The sequence below is a fragment of the Pyxicephalus adspersus genome, chromosome 4 (assembly GCF_032062135.1).
Source record: "Pyxicephalus adspersus chromosome 4, UCB_Pads_2.0, whole genome shotgun sequence".
Classification (NCBI taxonomy): domain Eukaryota; kingdom Metazoa; phylum Chordata; class Amphibia; order Anura; family Pyxicephalidae; genus Pyxicephalus; species Pyxicephalus adspersus.
In genome coordinates this window covers 7,068,504-7,087,058 of record NC_092861.1, presented here as the reverse complement: position 1 = coordinate 7,087,058, position 18,555 = coordinate 7,068,504, and the positions used below count along the sequence as shown (strand labels likewise).

At 40.3% G+C, this 18,555-nt stretch overlaps 1 protein-coding gene across 5 annotated transcripts in view; it reads left to right on the top strand.

The window, feature by feature from the left end:
- MAPRE3 (microtubule associated protein RP/EB family member 3) overlaps positions 1-10,943 on the top strand; it is a 47,916-nt gene extending 36,973 nt beyond the window's left edge. For all 5 annotated transcript variants that reach the window (XM_072407299.1, XM_072407298.1, XM_072407297.1 and 2 more), the window contains 6 exons: positions 1,322-1,449; positions 2,561-2,706; positions 3,899-4,100; positions 5,204-5,352; positions 6,656-6,808; positions 7,979-10,943. In XM_072407299.1, the coding sequence (XP_072263400.1) occupies positions 1,329-1,449; positions 2,561-2,706; positions 3,899-4,100; positions 5,204-5,352; positions 6,656-6,808; positions 7,979-8,044 (837 nt within the window). In that variant the 5' untranslated portion in view covers positions 1,322-1,328 and the 3' untranslated portion in view covers positions 8,045-10,943. The remainder of the gene's footprint in view (positions 1-1,321; positions 1,450-2,560; positions 2,707-3,898; positions 4,101-5,203; positions 5,353-6,655; positions 6,809-7,978) is intronic.
- Positions 10,944-18,555: the final 7,612 nt, after the last annotated feature.

Sequence of the window (18,555 nt, the reverse complement as noted above, 5' to 3'; positions counted from 1 at the left end):
CTGGCATATACAGCAGTACTGTACAGAGCACACTGAACCAGTCTGTCCCAGAGCTCTGTTTACAGATCTTCACAATTAGGATGGGGGTAGGGAACCGGGGGACACAAATACAAACCTATTTGATGCCATTGTTAGCACAGTTCTGTGATGTCTGATGGGAAGTGGGTCAGAAATGGCTCAGTATATTGCAGCTGCCTCTGGGGGGATTTATCTAGCAGAAAATGATAACATACAATTGTAAATGGGGATTAATGGCTGGAGTGCTGCAGAGGGATGGACAGATGTTCACAAGGACTAGTTAACCATTATAGCACTCATCGTTGATGCACTAGTCATTATCTAGCACTTAGACTTCTGTACTTGGCAGGCTCATGAAACCTATCAAATTCTGTAGGTTCCCAACTCTTCCCATTTACCAAAGCTGGGACAAACTTAGTTTACGCAATGGAGAATGCAACAAGAGGTGCGGGATGCATTTGCAGATCTATGAAATGAGATAAGAAAAAAGAAGTCAATGGGTAACTCGATCCAACGGGATCCACCACCTCTGAATCATATTCCATCATTAGGTGGGTTCATTACATAAACTAAACAGAAATTCCTAACTTGCTATCTTCATCTGTGTGCTGGTGTTGGTCTGGACTACATTGATTAATTAGATTTGTGGCAGGGCAATATAAATATTACTCACAATATGGAGCCTTGAGAAGATGCTGCATTTGGCACAGACCATCTGTCGGTGCGCCAGTCTCTGGCATTACAGTCTTATAAATAGAATATTGTATAAAAATATTTTAGAAAGAAACAGATGGTGGAAATATTGGATTCACGAATCTTACACAGGAGCTCCAAACCCATAAAGGACAGATGTGAAATCCGGCATGTTGTGGCAGATTATCCTAAAAACAAATAGCCTTTCAGATGAAACAGAGCACCTGATTGCGTTAATGGCTCACATAACCACATTTTTTGTTTTTCTGCCCCCAGTATGTGTTTAGGTTCTCACACCAGACTGAGAAGAAGGCGGATTGGATACAGCTCTGTATCTAGGTGCAGATTTCTCTGCCCTTTTTGATATATTTTATTTATCTAGTTATAAATAAAGGTTATGAGTTATGAATAAATATCATTTTTCTTGATATGTTTACAGTGAAGGACAGAATTGTGATCAGTTCTAAGGTTACATGGAGGATACATTCTAAACTTGTGTTTTTAAGAAATGATGAATGTAATTGTATTGCAACCCTATTATTGGTCATTTACATATTGCCATTGATGAGCAGCTCATATATTGACATATTACACAACTTTTATGTTTCAGCTGGGGGATGGCGGTCAATGTTTACTCCACCTCTGTGACCAGTGAGAACCTGAGTCGTCATGACATGCTGGCATGGGTCAACGACTCCTTACAGCTCAGCTACACCAAGGTAGAACAGCTATGTTCAGGTAAGCTACATGCCATATTATTTCTTCTTTGACTGAGGTGTAGGTACAGATAACCGGGTAGCTTTGGAAGGTTGTGATTGACATGATGGTGACATGTACCTGTACTTGTTTTCATATCATATCAATACGGTCAGTTTAGTATAACTGATTGTATCTACCTTGGTAGAGATGAAAAGAAGGACTTAAATCAAGTGAACCAGTCAGTGAAGTTATTCAGTTTAAAAGAAAACTCTAAGGGCCAGTCCTTTGCACATACCTCTCTGGTAGTCTACAACTTCTACCCCTCAACATTCCAGTGCTGCTGCCTATAGAGTGTTCTTCCCAGCCCCTTTTAGCCAGGTGCACCACCCAGCATTGTTCAGTAACTACCCGGCTACTTTTGGGTGGTTAATGAAGAGTTGGGTCACAATACAGGGGCCACCATCTACCTACAGCTTCTTCCCACCCAGCTTAAACAAACTCTGGGGTAAATACTGCTACGTCAGTCTCCTTGGAAATACATGCACTGGGATCTAGGTGGGGCCTCATATATATTAGGATTTCCTAAAAGAGGTCTACACTGGGAAAGTTGTGTCCAAAAACGTCAAGCAGAAGGCAAAAGGCTAGTCACCGGTGTACATTCTCCATTTTCTTCATTTCTGTCTTAACATAACTTGTACTCCACTGAAGGCGACCACCTTGGTAGAGCCTGGGCCTTATTTCCTCATCTTCCTCATAGCCATAAATCTGTTTTATATTACAGGGAATGTATCTGCAGGAGCCTGAACACAAAGGTGGCCAGGGACACCAAGAATTAACTAATGGACTGAAATAGAGTCAGGAAATGTTGTGGTGAGGTTTCTTTGTTGGAATATCCACAACATAGTAGAAGTCAGAAGCTAACCTATATCAAATATAACTCCTCTGGGTGGAAGTACGATGACAGCAGAAAATTATTGAGGGGTTTCATTTTATATTAAAAAATTATCTTAATAAATGATTGTTAGTACTGAGTTTTTAATAGAAGATCATACTAAAACTCTCTTTGTTTGGAATTAGTAATTTTTTTTATAAGTAGTGAAAATGATAAAGGCGATAATGTGGTTCTGGAAAAGCTATCTTCTCTCTTTAGGTGCAGCGTACTGTCAGTTTATGGACATGCTCTTCCCTGGCTGTATCTTACTGAAGAAAGTGAAATTTCATGTCAAGCTGGAACATGAATACATCCACAATTTCAAAGTCTTACAAGCTGCATTCAAGAAGATGTCCATTGAAAAGGTAAGTTTGCCATGAACAGGAAACTATTTATTGTTTGTGGTGGACCATTAAATCACTTACACTGAAGTGGTCAAATTGTCTGCAATAGTTTTAAACTAATGGATAAAATTTAGTAGCTTAGAAAGTTGCTTGGTGGCAGCTAACGTCAGATGTCTTGTTCACTATTATTATTATGGATGATGTTTGGTTTTTGATACAATGTATGGGCAATTTGTTGTGGATCCATCACCATCATACCTACTATATGTCAAATTTTTGTAGACATCCTTCCAAAATCATGTTGAGGTGCAGCATGACAGTGTCCCTGTGTACAGACCCAGCTCCATAACGACCTGCACTGACCCTAATAAAAACCTTTGTGATTAATTCATTGAAATGTTGATTGCAAGCCAGGTCTTCTTGTCTAACATCAGTATCTGACCTCACAAATGCTCTTTTGAATAGAAACTACTTTTTTCAAAACTCCATAATCTTGAGTAATCTTACCAGAAGAGTGCAGGTTGATATAACCACAAATTGCTGACAACTCTATATTAATAAGTTCAGCAAGCTTATATAGCTGTGATGGTCAGGTGCCCACAAACATTTTGCCATAACATGTAATAAATCACATTTTGCTATTGTATGCCAACAATATGCAGATAAGAGCCTATATTATGTCATTCATTGGTGTTTGGAGTCAAAGAGTATGAATTTTTGGTGTAAGCTTGGACATTAAGGTATATCTAAAGACAGAGCTTGTTTTTCACTTTGGATAGGGTAGGGTAAGGGTAAAACCTCTGGTTTTATTTTGCCACCGTTATCCTATTTGGGAAATTTCTCTTACAGGAGTGCTAACCCTACCCTATGCTATCCAAAACTTTTAAATCTCTAAATTTTAATGTCCTAGACATTAACATACTGTGCTATTATAATTCATAGGGCCTGATTAATTAAAAATCCCAAGAATGGAGAAGATAGACTATCATAGTAGAACATGGGTGATTCAGCAAACCTGGCAAAGATCTGGTCTAGAATTGATTGGATTTGCCAGAAAAATATTTTAAGAAATCTATTCCAGGTTAGCTGGATGACCCAGGTTCTCCCATGATAGTCTACCTTCTTCAGTCTTGGAGAGCTTTAATAAATCAGACCCACTGTGTTGTTATTATTAGACTCCAGCCCAGTTATAACACAATTTCTGCCTCTGCAGATTATTCCTGTGGAAAGGCTAGTGAAAGGAAAGTTTCAAGACAATTTTGAATTTGTGCAATGGTTCAAGAAATTCTTTGATGCAAATTATGATGGAAAGGAGTACGACCCCCTATTGGCTAGACAAGGACAGGACCTAGCACCCCCACCCAACCCAGGAGAACAGGTCTTCAACAAGCCCAAAAAACCCATCAGCACAGCAGGTAAATTTATATATTTACTTGCCACTGATTCATTTACACATGTGGTCAGTTTTATTTATATAATGATAAAACTTTAAATGTAAGCATTTTAATATGTGGTGCTTCTGTAAAGGCAAGGTAAGTAAGGTCCGCTAAACAGACAGAGGAAATATAAAATGCACTTTACTGAGTATTTTGCAAAATAAACAAACTTATGGTTACACGTTTTGAGGTATTGGATGTTACAAACAAGGGGAATGCAATAGGAAAATGTCAAATACAAAGGGGATAACAGTTTCCAACAATGGACACTAGGTGGCGTCTAAGGCTTGACTGAAACACTTGGCAAACTGCACTCAGTTCAAGAAGCAAATGTCACTTAGCTGTATAAAGTTTTAGAAGTCTGCAAGCTCTTTATGATGTGTCTCCCACAATTGGATGCACACAGTGGGTTGCACAAACACTTGCACAGTGGGGAATTGGTCAGCCCACTGGTGACAGCAACAGCATACACCTGATCACAGTAGCTTCAGGAGTCTTTCAGGAACCACTGGTGCTATTCTGGCCCACGACTGCCCCAACGCCGTATTGACTGGGGGTGACCACACAAGCATCAATACCAAAAATAAAATGGCCACTCCTGTCAGTGGGGCCAGCACCTCTACCTCTTATACACCTGCATCGTGGGGTGCTGGCCACCCCACTACATCTCTATGGATTGGAACACATGCTGGGAATTCAGATAGGAAACCTGCTCTAAGCACTCACGGTCTACATATGTAAAAATACCCTGCATGAGGATAAAAATAGTCATATGGTCCATCAGGCTTATGTATAAAAGAAGAGGAAGGGATGTTATCTTCTTGTGTGAATTATCCTGCTGTGTGTATAACAGAAGCTGGTATATGAGCCTTCAAAACATTCAGGACAAGTCAATTCAAAAAATACCAAAAATGTAAGCACAGTAAATGCTATGCATTTCCATACAGGGATTAATAGTCCAGCAGTATAATAAACTGTATTGGTGACATGATTGCTGTTATCAGGAGGCAACGCTGACTATCCACATAGCTGTCAGTTTCTCGGTATATCTTTAATTTGTTTTTTCTTAATGCCTTCCACAGTCCCCCAGAGAACATCCCCTACTGGGCCCAAGATAATGCAGCCTCCTGCAAGATTGCAAAACACCTCCCACCCTGTACGGAAAAATCCACCCATCACCAGGAATGGCGGCAATGACCTGGACTCACAGATAATGGAACTTAACCAACAGGTAAGAGATGGCAGTTCATACTACTGACTTTTCAGTCCAGAAAGTACTTGGTCATTATAAACTTTTTTAGAAATTTCTATTAAAAAATAAACAAATAAGTCATCAAAATGTTATTTCACAATCAGTTACCATCTCAATAAGCCAAGAATAGGCTTGGAAAAACCATCAGAATTTTCCAACCTCTTTGAAGACATTTATCTTTGATTTGATCCTTGAAATGGATCCTTGGCAGCTATACCAGCTTCATCACCTATGGAAAGGCTTTGCACAAGTTTCGGATCTGTAAGAATTGGTGCCCATTCAGCCAAATAAACAAAAGTGAGGTCAGCTATTGGACAGGAAAGCCAAGATCTCCCAATCGGCTTTCCAGGTCAAGAAGTCCATTTGAGTTCCACCACATTAAACTTATTAGGTCATGTCCTTATGGCGCTACCTTTGTGCACAATGGCACATTCATGGTGTGATATAGAAGAACCTTCCCCAAAGAGTTGCCGCAATTCTTTTTTTCAGTCTTTTGTAGGGTGTGATTGTAAAAAAAAGTCAGTCCAAAATGTAGAAACGTTCTCCGATCAGTGTGTGTGTGTTTATCTGCCCTACTGACTACAGAACTACAGACATGTTGTGTGATGACACTGTATCCTGTAAGTCCGATTAGAAGATGTAAAGGTATATAGAAGGGATGAAGAAGGAATGCAAACTGACCAAGCTTGTACAGATCCACATATGTCCTTCGTGAGGTCAGCAAGGGGACATAGGGATTGATTTACTAAAGCAAACATGGCAGTTCACTTAGCAAAGTGAATCATACCCTTGCAAGGGATATTTCGCTTAGTGAATGAGGAGCAGCTTTGCTGACTTCAACCATCCAAACAATAATAAACCCATTACTTTTAAATGCCCTTCCATGTGATTTATCATTGTTTGCATAGTGATTTTTTACCAGGTTCAGTATCTAGGTTCAAATTATCTTGCATGAGGATAACTTATTTTACTAAGTGAACAGCATTAGCAAGGAATAGTCACCTGCAGTCTATTTTTTATGAATGCCTGTTTGGCTATTATGAATATGCCCAAAGATATTTATTTTATTTTTAGATTATGGTTGAAACCAATGACCGTTTTTTTGTTTTTCTGTGTAAACAAGTAATATTTTAGTATAATATTGAGGTCGATTTCTCTCTTTTTATGGGTTGCACTAATACTTCCAAGATGTCAAGATGTTCCTAATTGATATGCAGGTATCAGTACTATCCATAACACTCATCTCTTCCTCTCTAACATTCATCTCTTACTTTCTGTTCAGTTAATGGAGCTGAAGCTAACAGTGGATGGGCTGGAGAAAGAACGAGACTTTTACTTCAGTAAACTGCGAGACATAGAGCTGATCTGTCAGGAGCATGAGAGTGAGAGCAACGGCATCTTGTCCAGAATCATCGACATCCTGTATGCTACAGAGGTGGGTTTTTTATGACCAATACTGGGGGTAATACCATTTGGTTGGAGTCATTGGCCCTGATTCATTAAAGCTCTCCAAAGCTGGAGATAATACACTTTCATCAGTGAAGCTGATCCAGAACACCTGGAATGGATTTCTTCAAAGTCATTTGTTAGCAAATGTTTTTAATCCTGAACCAGATCAATTCCAGGTTTGCTGGATCACCCAGCTTCAGTAATGAAAGCGTATTCTCTCCAGCATTGGGGAGCTTTAATAAATCAGGCTCATTGTCAGGGAGAATACTGTGATATCTGTGAGTGGTAATAAATATGATCCCCTACTGGCACGAAACGTGGGATAACCATGGGCACGAAGTCTAATCCACACCTGGTCTTCGCCAGAGCACCCAGCAAGGGATGGGCAGGTAATCTCACTGACTACCAGACTCATTTTTGTAGGATACTGCCAGGTTGTGACCCCCAGAGTCACCCCACCAAAGGGTGGAGCAGTGGAGGTGGGCTTCTGTGTGAAGACAGCAGAACAGCGTCAGTATTCAGATGAAAATTCACGGCAGACAAGGAGACATTGGTAACCAGGCAATGATCAGGGTAGGTGGCAGACAATGTGGAGTAAGTAGGCAGAAGGTCAGGGCATGCAGCACATAAGGCAGCATTGGTATCCAGGCAGTAAGCATGGTGGCATGAGTAACCAGGAAGAAGGTCAGGACATGCAGCAGGCAAGGCGGCAGTGGTAACCAATCAGGCAGTCAGCACAAGGTACAGGCTAGGCACCTGCTAGGGAGAGTCCTAACAGCTAAGTAACTGGTCCAAAGTCACAGCAGAGGCTAATATAGCCTCTGCCCCATTAGGTTGGCCTTGCCTGCCAAGCTGCCATTCACTTAGCCGAGGAACATGGCTACGTGTCCCTGCCATACCTGTCTGGGCACAGCAGGGATCACACACAGTGCTGAGCTTGGCATAAACCAGGGTTAGACCTCGATGGACAGGCTGCAGGAGCCTCTGCAAGACCCTTCAGGTAAGGTGATAGTGCCCAAAAAATATATCTGATGCTAGGTCTTCCTAAAAATTTTGATTAAAAATAAATACATAGTTTTGTGCTATGTACAGTAAAAATTTTTGGTATTTTATTGATTATCCTTGTAACTTGTATTATATGTTTTTTTTTCTGCAGGAAGGATTCGCTCCCCCAGATGATGAGAATGAGGAACTTCAGCCAGAGGATCAGGATGAATACTAACTACATTTCATTCCCTCTCTTACTCTCCTGGTCAACGTGGCCCCGCTTCATTATCCGGGGAGGCTCTTTGTTGCCCATCAGCCATTTTGCAGTATGAACATTTTTGGTTGGGATCAGCACATCCGCTCCTGCAATATCATCTATCATTGCAATCTACTGGGCATCCCCCATATCCCCCTCTAGGCCACAAATCCGGGAAGAGAGAACTTTGTAGTGGCGATGCGGAAGTGACGTCTTCTTGGGCATGGATTTTTTTGCTTTTGCTAAACATGGCACTTCATTTATTTATTGGGGCCCCTCTCAATGGGAATTTATAGCTGAAATCATTTGTCTTTGTTGCCCTGTTAACTCCTTCTTAACTCGAGCTCTGGTTGGTTGACCCACATGGGTTTTTGCTTGTTGTGTTTTTATACCTTTAGACCTGTCTTCCTGTTATGGTCATTTCATCTCCTTTACTTTGATTTGCTGAAATAGTGTATTTAGAATGGAGAGCAGAGCAGTGGGCATTTAATGATTAGAAAGCCTTTATTTTTTTATAAAGTGAATCTATTACTAACATGAGCTATTCAAATTAGGCATATGATAAAAACAGTAGCTACACAGAGATTAGACTTCAGTAAGAATATTCAGATGTTCGAGTTAAACAAGTAGTCAGTTGTATGGAAATCTCCATCTTTCCTTTATAATTTAAGCTCAGTGTTGTCACTTCCACTTGTCTGGCACTTGTTCCAAGTTTTTTAGCACGTCCTCTACTCTGTGCTGTGATTTCTCCCACCAACCCCTACGCCAGTAGTGTGACCTGTTTTGGCCAAGTTGGTGGTGAACCACAATGCACAGGAATACTATCTAACATGAAGTGAAAGTTTGTAGTGGCACCCAAATAAGGTTTAAAATGGCTCTTTCCAACTGCTGCCTGGATCTAATAACTGTTTTGATATGTGGTTTCCTGCTCAATATGCTCAATCTGGTTTGTGACAGGTTGAATTGAAAGGACAAATCCAATGAAAATGAATTTTTGAGCTTTGTGTAGACTTTGTTGGATATCATTACCTGCATTAATAAAAGCTTCTGAGGTCACCTTGAGCAGACCTTCTGGTTCCACTGCAGTTGCAATAGACTTTGCTTAGCATTACGTTGATCAATGGTGTTACCTATTTTAGTGGCTTATCTCTTCTGTCAGAATATTTCAGAGGCTGCATCAGGAAGTGCAATGCTAAGGAAGGTCTATTACCTGTTGGGCCAGAAATGAAAGCATATCCAACTGGTGTTTGGATAGAGTGCCGAAACAAGTCACCACTCCAAAATCCAAAATCTCAAAACTGAATGATATTCTGGATGATAATCCCCCTTTAATCTAAAAATATTTCCAGAATTTAGGCTTGGAAGACCAATATGTTATGCAGAAAAAGCTATTAAAACATATATTATAAACATTGTTTTGCTTACTTACCCACTTTTTATGTAGTGAATTGTATCGAAACTCACTTTACAAAGCAGATCTGGTGCCTTGGCTACCCATTCATTTCCTTAGTTATCTGCCATGCATGACCTTCCTATGATTAGTCTGTATCAGCTCTTCTGGTATTGTATGGCTTTATATCTCTATAAAAAACTGTAGGTTATGATGAATGGGTTTCCAAAAAATCTCCATGTGTATTTAACCTCTTGGCCAGCCTCTACAAACACGCGGCCATTCATAAGCTTTACAACCACAAGCCAACATGTAATTCATTGTAAATATGCTATTTCTATTACCCGTATCCTCCTTGTTCCATCTTTTTGCCTTCAACTTTTCTGGAGTGTCTTGTGCTGTCTTCCCTGTTCCCAGGTTCCATGTCTATTGTCTTATAGTCAGTTGCTACTACCAAGCTGGTAGTAAGTTATGGCGGTGGGGTAGTCAACTTTGGGAGTTCAAATATGTATATTTTTGAATAGATTTTTTTCATGCACTTTTTCCCAAACTCACTTTCTCCACACAAATTAAGTCTTTTGAAAAAGGAATGTGAATTGAATAGACGTCAATAGTAATGGGATCTGTACATCGACCTCTGTCAAAGAGCATGGTAACAGATTAGGTAAATTGGGTTTTCACATATCTGAGAAAGTAAAATATGAAGTTATTTTGGGCAAATTAAAGTATATATTAGAGCAAAATATTGATTTAAAAAAATATTTTCTACTTGGCTTTATATGCACATTACCCCATGTTTTTTTCTTGATGCAAGTACAAAAAATAATTGTTGGTCTGCCAGAAATACAGCAAGTTTTTTGTTTAAGCTGACAACACAGTGCCTATGCTGCAGTAAAGTCCCAAGCACCCTTGCCAAGCTCAGAGCTCTAAACTACAGAACACATTCCCTTTATGTTATGAAGATGGAGTAGGGGTGTTCTGAAGTACATCAGAAAAAAGCTCAGGTTGAGCTTCCAACACTGCTTGGACTACAGGCATTGTCAACTTGCTAAATAAAGTAAATAGGGAGCTTGCAGTGTAATTGCAGTGTTGATCAAGAGAAAAAAAGGGGTAATGGTTTGCTTTTGCAGAGATGTACTTCCCATACACCAGAGCCACATAGGATCTGATTATGATGTGAACCAATATTAATAAACTCTGCAACTCATCATTTCACCAAGAAACCAGACTAGTTTAGCTCAGACACTAAAGGCTGATGGTCACGATAACCTAGATTATAATATAGCTGCTTTTTTTTCAAGGATCCCACTTTTTCTTTTCCAGACGTCAATATCTGTAAAAGGGTTTCTATGTGTCTGAAAGTAAAGGGAAACAGCTTATTTATTTTTGATTATTTGTTGTAAATTAACCATTTGTGTTGCCCGTGTGGATTGCAACTGGGGCTGGTTCTGCTAGAAAAATAAACGGGATCTGCTTGAAAACTTCCGAGCTCAGTGCGACTCCTGGATCTCTGCTTTCTCTGGAAAAAACAGCACTAAACCTAGGGAAAGGTGTTTTGTGAACAAAAGCTCCTAAATTGAAATAGAACTTGAGCACACAGTTGTCTATTATCCATTCTGACTCTATTTTCGTTTTAGTGGAGTTTTTATAAGACATGCAAGCCCAGTCTAGTAAAAATATAAAATGTCTTTTTCCATTGCGAACATTCACAGATTGCAACCATGGTAATAGGGGTTTAATTATGGTGTAGAGATCAGAGTTTTATACCCCCTAAAAACTTTATTTCTTGGTCTGAATTAAAACTATGTGTGCCCTTCACTGGTTATATGCTCAATTTCGTCTAGGGTACTAAAGTTCCAACCAAAGTTTTTTAGACGCTCAGCATCTGCTTTCTTATATTCCATGGTGATTATATCAGGGTGGCTGTCCTACCAGTGAGGATATAAATGCGGGGGCATTCTCTAGGCACTAATTATAGCTTAGACAAGATATAAGATGTCTCAAAATTACAAAAACAACTACTACTAGGTATATCATGACCTAGTTAAATGAGAACTCTCATAGGTATACCATTAAACAGCACTTTTACATATCATTACATATGTCATATCTTGCTCTCCTGGCAGCCAGAACTCTATTCTGTCCAACATTAAAGGTTTTTGGATAGGCCCTTGGTATCCACACTTTACCGTGAAGGCTGAACCTACATTGTAGGAGATGAAATCAGAAGATACAACCAACAACATCAACAATGAGTTAGGCGTAAGGTAAGCAAGGGTGCCTTTTACTGGTACTCTACATACGAATGAGCAATTGACCTTTGCTCTATAGGGAGCCCAACTTTAGGAGACATTTTAATTTTCTCTGGAATTCAGCTTTAAAGTGGAACTAACCAATTTCTTGTTACCTGAATGTGAGAAACCTCACAGCCTGCTATGGCCAAAATTTGGACTATAGGTACATTTCAGGTAAATGTTGCGGTTTGATCTTTACATACACATAATAAAGGTATAAAAGCTATTTCAAATTTGTATGGAAGTTTTAGAATTTATATAGAAGTGTTATGTAAAGTGTGACTTTACATCCTCTACCTCAGTGATTGGGTTCAGGTGTGATATCTTTGATGCAGGAACAATCATTTGAATTTCAAGGTCCAGGAATATAGAACTGTTGAAACACCTTGGATGAATCTCCTGTTACTGTTACAGTTTGAATTTGTGTTTATATTGAATTTTATTAATGGGAAAAATTATAACTGACATATTTGATGCGGTCTGGTTTTTACCTTAAGTGAGTGCTCAGGGTAGCATAGTTTTATTACCCAATGATCCCGTCAGTCAGTATTTTACCTTGTCACCCTGTCAGGGTCAGAGTAGCCCTAGTTTTTAATAGACTATAAAGCGGCAGCATTTCCATACAGTTTTCTGAAAACTCAATGCAGCAGCTGGGGTGGTTTGCCACCTCTGCCACCTCTATAGATATGAATGGGAAGTGTCCTGGACACCTAGCTGTGTATCATAGGCATTCTGGAGCAGTAACGGTCTGTGTTTTTGTACTGCATGATTGAACAAACCTTAACACTGCGCCAATCACTTGAAATGGTTCCAGGAAGTCCACTAGTTATAGTGAAGTTTACATTAATATAATGTATAGTTATTTCCAGTAACGGTATGTATATTTGTAAACTGTGGATTTCAATTGAACTTTTATGTGGCATAAAACCATTTTAGTATTCATTTATTTACCCCCAAATAATTCTCATCCCTCTGATTCTATTTCATCTATCTCAGAAAGATTTTTTTTTTTTTAATTTAAATTTCAGTTCTGCCTACTTTTATTCACAAGAACATCAGCTCAAATCAATCTCCAGGTTCCCTTGAAAGGGATCAGAGTTATTACAGCATGACAGGGAAAACACAAATTTAGCCCTCTGACTCTCTTTCTCTGACAATTCAGAGGTGTTGGTCCCACAGACCTAAGCTTTGGGAGACCTGGATTGTCCAAGCATACAGGCTACATCCAGCCTGTCCACCCAAGCCACCTTGTCTCAGGCTACAACTCCCCCTAGTCTCAAAGACAGGTTCACTTTTGTTTTCATTGGGCAAGTGCTCCAGAGCCATTCCTAATTTCTGGCCTGGGAATAGGATGGAGTGCCTGCTCCACTCATTCCTTCCAGGACACTCTGGTCCTGGATCCCAAATTGCAGATCTGCAGCAGCACAATTACTGAATGCCTTATCCAGGCCCTTTAATCCCCTTTCCAACTCAGACTGAGGTAGATGATGCCAAACACCTTCTAAATTTGGCATTGCACATATAAATGATAAGATTTAAAAAGCTATTTAATTCACTGTATGGTAATTCCTCCAATGAAAGAAATAAGGTACAACAGAACTGCCATCATTGTTAATTCCAACAGTAAACAATGTACACCATTGAGCTCACCCTTGGCAATGCCACCAAAAATGACATTAAAGTACACCAGAGCGGTTTTCTTTGTTTATTGCAACTATAAAAAAAAAACCCAAAGAACACCAGAACAGTCATTGTAAATTTCACCCAGTCCAATATTTTTTAAAAAGTAAAGGCCTCACATGCAGGTGGTGTTTCCCCTTCTTTCTACAGGAAACTTAATGGAAAACTGTAATGGAAAACAGTGTCTGTTTCACACTGTATCTGGCGGCTCGCATGTCGCTACAACGGTTTCTTTCTTCTCTTGCGGCTCCAGACCCTGCTCTTCCTACCAAGATGGGGCCGTTCAGATCAGTAGGATGTTTCTCCCCCCAGCTCATCACAACCACCAGGGATAGTGGGGCAGAAAGAACCCCTTAATGGGGGAGATGGACTTTTCTATGACTCCCCCAGTATTTCGAAGCATGGCTTCATCACCTGGAGCAGAGAGGGAGTCCCCCTCCTCTCCTTCAAGCAGCAGCCTTTCTCACAGACCCACATCTCTGGCAGTATCATCGGCAGCAGATGAAGGGGAAAGGGATACACAGGCCCACATGCCTCCTCAACAACACTCACAGAATGACCACGAGCAATCCTCCAGGCACCCTGCTTCAAAACTCATGAGTCCCCCACAGGGGTCTTCTAAGCCTATTAGTTTGCCCTGGTGACATACTCCACTACCACCTAGAGGGGCTCCCAACTTTATGTATGCCCCCCAAAGCAAACTATCAGGACCAGGGTAGATCGCAAAGGCAACGTGAGTGGATCGCGGAGCCCTGCCTTTCAGAATAAAGTCTACTACGTTATTAGGTCCAAATACTGTTCCACTGACTGATGATCATGTGGAGGTCTGTTTAGAGCTGGCTACCAGCAACTACTGTCCGGACTATGCAACTTATTCTGACTCCATTCAGTTTAGGATGTAATCGGAGTAAGGTACTGGCCAAAAATGTACAGAATTGTATTGTGCCATACATGTTCATGCAGTTATGCAAGGTAAACAATATATATTTTAAATATAAAGTATACTCAGTATAAATATTGTGACACCAAGGCAGGATTGGAGGTGGAAGAGAGATATATTTGCCCAGGATTCCTCTTTTATGTGAAGTAATTTGCCAAAGATTCCTCTCCTTTGTGAAGTAGCAGGTGGAAGACTCTCACCTGTGAGGTAATTAATGAAGAAGCACTGAGGGTGGGGATATAACATAGAGCCAGGAGCTCAGTCAGTAGTTCAGCTCTGCTAGGGGACACAGACAGGTGGTCTGTGTAAGTGAGCTCAAGTCGGTCTGTGTGAATGAGCTCAAAAGTGAGTAGAAAGTTGCTGAAAGCTTGGTTTTGAGCTGACAGGGAGAAGCCCTCCAGCTGATAGACCGGGACGTCTTGATGTATAGTAAGTGCCGGACAGGTGAGGTTGTATTGTGCTGTTTTATCTGCAACCTTCAATAAACCTGGCTACAGGTCAGCTTAACACTTATACCTCGGTGTGTGATCTGAATTGGATGAACCCGACAAGTGTCCTTTGACCCCAGCAAAGGCGATCCTGAGCATAACCCCTCACAATATATAAAAACAAATATATGTTTAGCAGTTTTATTGTTCGTAGATCGTTTTGACTTGGTCATTTTAAAAGTAGCTCGCAAGCCAAAAAAGTGTGGGCACCCCTGATCAAGACCCACTGATTTGACAGGGCACCATCAACCCAGTGTGGCAAGAATATCTGCAGTCAATGTCTACTAAAGAGGACTTCCGCCTCGATTTCAGAAGTTATGGAATCTTGTTGAGCAGAAATACATACCTTGCAGACTGACTTACACAATCTAACGGGTTGATACCGTTGATGATAACCTGCAATTTACTAAAACTCAGGTTACCCAACTACAAGAACAAGTCCCTAATCAAGCCACAATTATGTGGGACTTACAGCTACTATTAGAGGATATGAATAGTGTTTGTGTTCGAATTCAGTTTGTTCCTATATTCAACACGAAACGAACGAAAATGGCGGTTCAAATTTGGGCAAATTTGGGACTCACTTAGGATCGGGCAATACATTTAACTTTGCAAAACGCCTTTATCCTCAAATGTGTATGGCCCCGGCTAAGTCTAATAAATCAGGCGGAGTGGCTATTCTTATCCACGCTAACTTTTCTTTAGTCCTCACCCAATCCATAATTGACCCAGAAGGCCGTTACATTATCCTTCAAGGAAGGCTAGGGACGAAAGAGGTTGTTATATGTAATATATAAAGGTCCTAACTCTTCCGAGCTTACTTTTTTGGAGTCAGTTCTCATGCAGACATTAGCGCTATCCCATACATATCTACTGGTGGTGGGGGATTTTAATCTGACTCTTTGGATATCTAACGATCCAGCTATAAACCCCATACCTACCTCACGTATATCAGCAGGCTTCTGCTGGATGATGCATACATTTTATTTATTTGATGCCTGGCGTATCTCCCACCCTAAAGTTAAACAGTTCACATTTCTACTCTGCAGTTCATTAAAATCACACCCGAATTGACTATTTTTTTATAAATACCCCTATGATGAGGGCCATGTCACTTACTGATATAGGCTTGATTAGATGGTCTGACCATGCCCCCATTCTGTTCATTACAGATTGCGAAGCCACCTTTATTAAAAAATGCCATTGGCATCTCAATGATTTCCTAATAAAACATACCCCTACTAAATTATTGCTTTAAAATACATTAGATTAAAGTATTTTCAAAAGAATCTACGTTCTGTCACACATAATTCCACCCTATATGAAACACATAAGGCTGTCATTAGAGGTCATTGTATCTCGAAATCTGCCAGGCTTAAAAAAGGTAAGACCCATTAGTGTGTGTCTCCCCTAAATAAACTACACAAATTAGAACAATCTCTATACTCCACCCCCACCGTTTCTCTTCTTAAGCAAGACACAGATCTTTGTTATCAGATGAAACAGCTGGACCTGGACAAAACTGAGAAATCCCTAATGTACCTAAGATAAAAAATTTATGACAAAGGGAACAAGTCAGACACTTTACTTGCTCGGCAAGTGCGAGAGCAGACAGCTACTTCCTATCGGTTCGTAATCACTGACATATTTGGAAAATTTTATTCCAATTTCTACACTACGGTACACAGCGGCTCTCAGCAGGGTGATTCTCCTCAACTACACACATGCATTAATGAATATCCAGATGCTCTCTTCCGGTCTTTCAGGACTTGGAACTAGGTGCCCTTAACAAAGAAATTTCAGGGAAAGAGATACTTGCCACTAATATAAGTCTGCCCAGGCACAAGGCCCCTGCCCCAGAGGGCTTTTCATACACATATTATACGACATTTGGGCACACTTTAGTCCCTGATATGACAAATTTGTTTAACAAATTCCTTAAAGGACTTCAATGCTCCACTTCTACATCATAGTTTTCCATAAATCAAGTAAGGATCCCCAAAACCCCACCAGCTACTGCCCCATTGTTCCTCTTAGTACTGATCCTAAGATTTTTACTAGATTACTTGCAACCTGCTTAGGGACCTATTTGCCTTCCACAATAGCTAAAGATCAGGTTGGATTCATTTCAGCTTGACAAGCTGGGGACAATACTAGATGCACCATCAATGCTATCAATGCCCTAAATAAAATTGAAACTGGTGCTGTTGTCCTGAGCTTAGACACTGAAAAAGCCTTCAACAGACTCAGTTGGCCTTTTATGATAGAAACATTGAGCTGAACAGGGCTGAGGGTCCATTTGCTAAATGTAATACGCTTTGATTTTTGCTTTATGCATAGAACCCCTTGCAGTTATGATTCGTATCCATATGGATATTACGGGTGTTTTAATCAAAACAAAACACTTTACAATTGCACTATATGCAGATGATGACCTCCTAACTCTTACTAAACCCCTTGTGAAGTTACCTAATTTGCATAAAGTGCTGCATGAATATGGCGCGCTCTTCTTCAGCTTGTCATCTTCAGCTTCTAACTTCTAACTTTGATCTTTGGATGGAATTAGAGCAATTGTGGATGACACCATTACATCCCAACTCTGTTTTGTGAAGCACCCCAAGTAGGGTTCCAGAGTCTAATTTATTATCCCTGATTCAGTTTACCAGGTGTTTTTGGTCTTACTGTAAACGTAAATTTTGTCTTAAAACTAATGACTCTTCTCACATCTTTCTTCCACACACCTGAAATACCAGACAGCACCTTATGCTCTATGGCCCACCCACCCATGCTCTATGGCCCACCCATAGCATCAAAATTCTCTTTTTCCTTATGAGACTCAGGAGAGGTTTGACACTTTCTTCTCTTTCTCAAGAGACTTAGGAGAGGTTTGACACTCATACTTTTATAGGTACCTTCAGATTAGGTATTATGCTCAAACCCTGACAAAAGATTTGGTGTTCCCCTCATTTACCCACTTTGAGAGAATCTGTGCTGGTGGACCATCTCAGAGGGGTCTGAGAACTAACTCACTAACATTTATCAGGCTCTACAATTAAAGCCCACTACTCCTTCCCTAAAACATAAATACATGCAGAAATGGGAAAGGGTCTTGGGAAGGGAGCTTCCAGATCACTCAGAAAAATTATATGGCAACAGGCTCCAAAAAGCTCTTTGTGTACGGTAAATAAAGAAAACACCTACAAAATCTTTATGCACTGGCAACTGACACCGGCGGAGCTTTGCAGGACACACCTGATTACTGGTTATTTGTGCTGGCGATGCAACTCTGACGTAGGTACCTTGCAGCATATCTTCTGGTCTTGCCCACATATAATCCCCTACTGGCAAATAGTTAATAAGCTACTTGAAGATTTGCTAGAGGTTCCTATACCCTTAGAACTCCTAACTCCCCTCATATTAGTGCCGATACGGGAGGTGTCCAAGGCCAGTAAACGCTTGATGTCTAACATACTCACAACAGCCAAATGTCTGATTGTCAAAAATTGGAAATCCTCCTCCCCCTTACCCATTCAGACCTGATTAAACATATTAAGGATGTTTAACTGATGGGGGAGCTGATTGCAAGGTTGTACGATCAATGAGACAAATTTAACAAAGTATAGGCTCCTTGGGATATATATGACATATATGGTTATGTACCATTGGTCAAATGGCCCTTGCCCCATTTTGAATGCAGC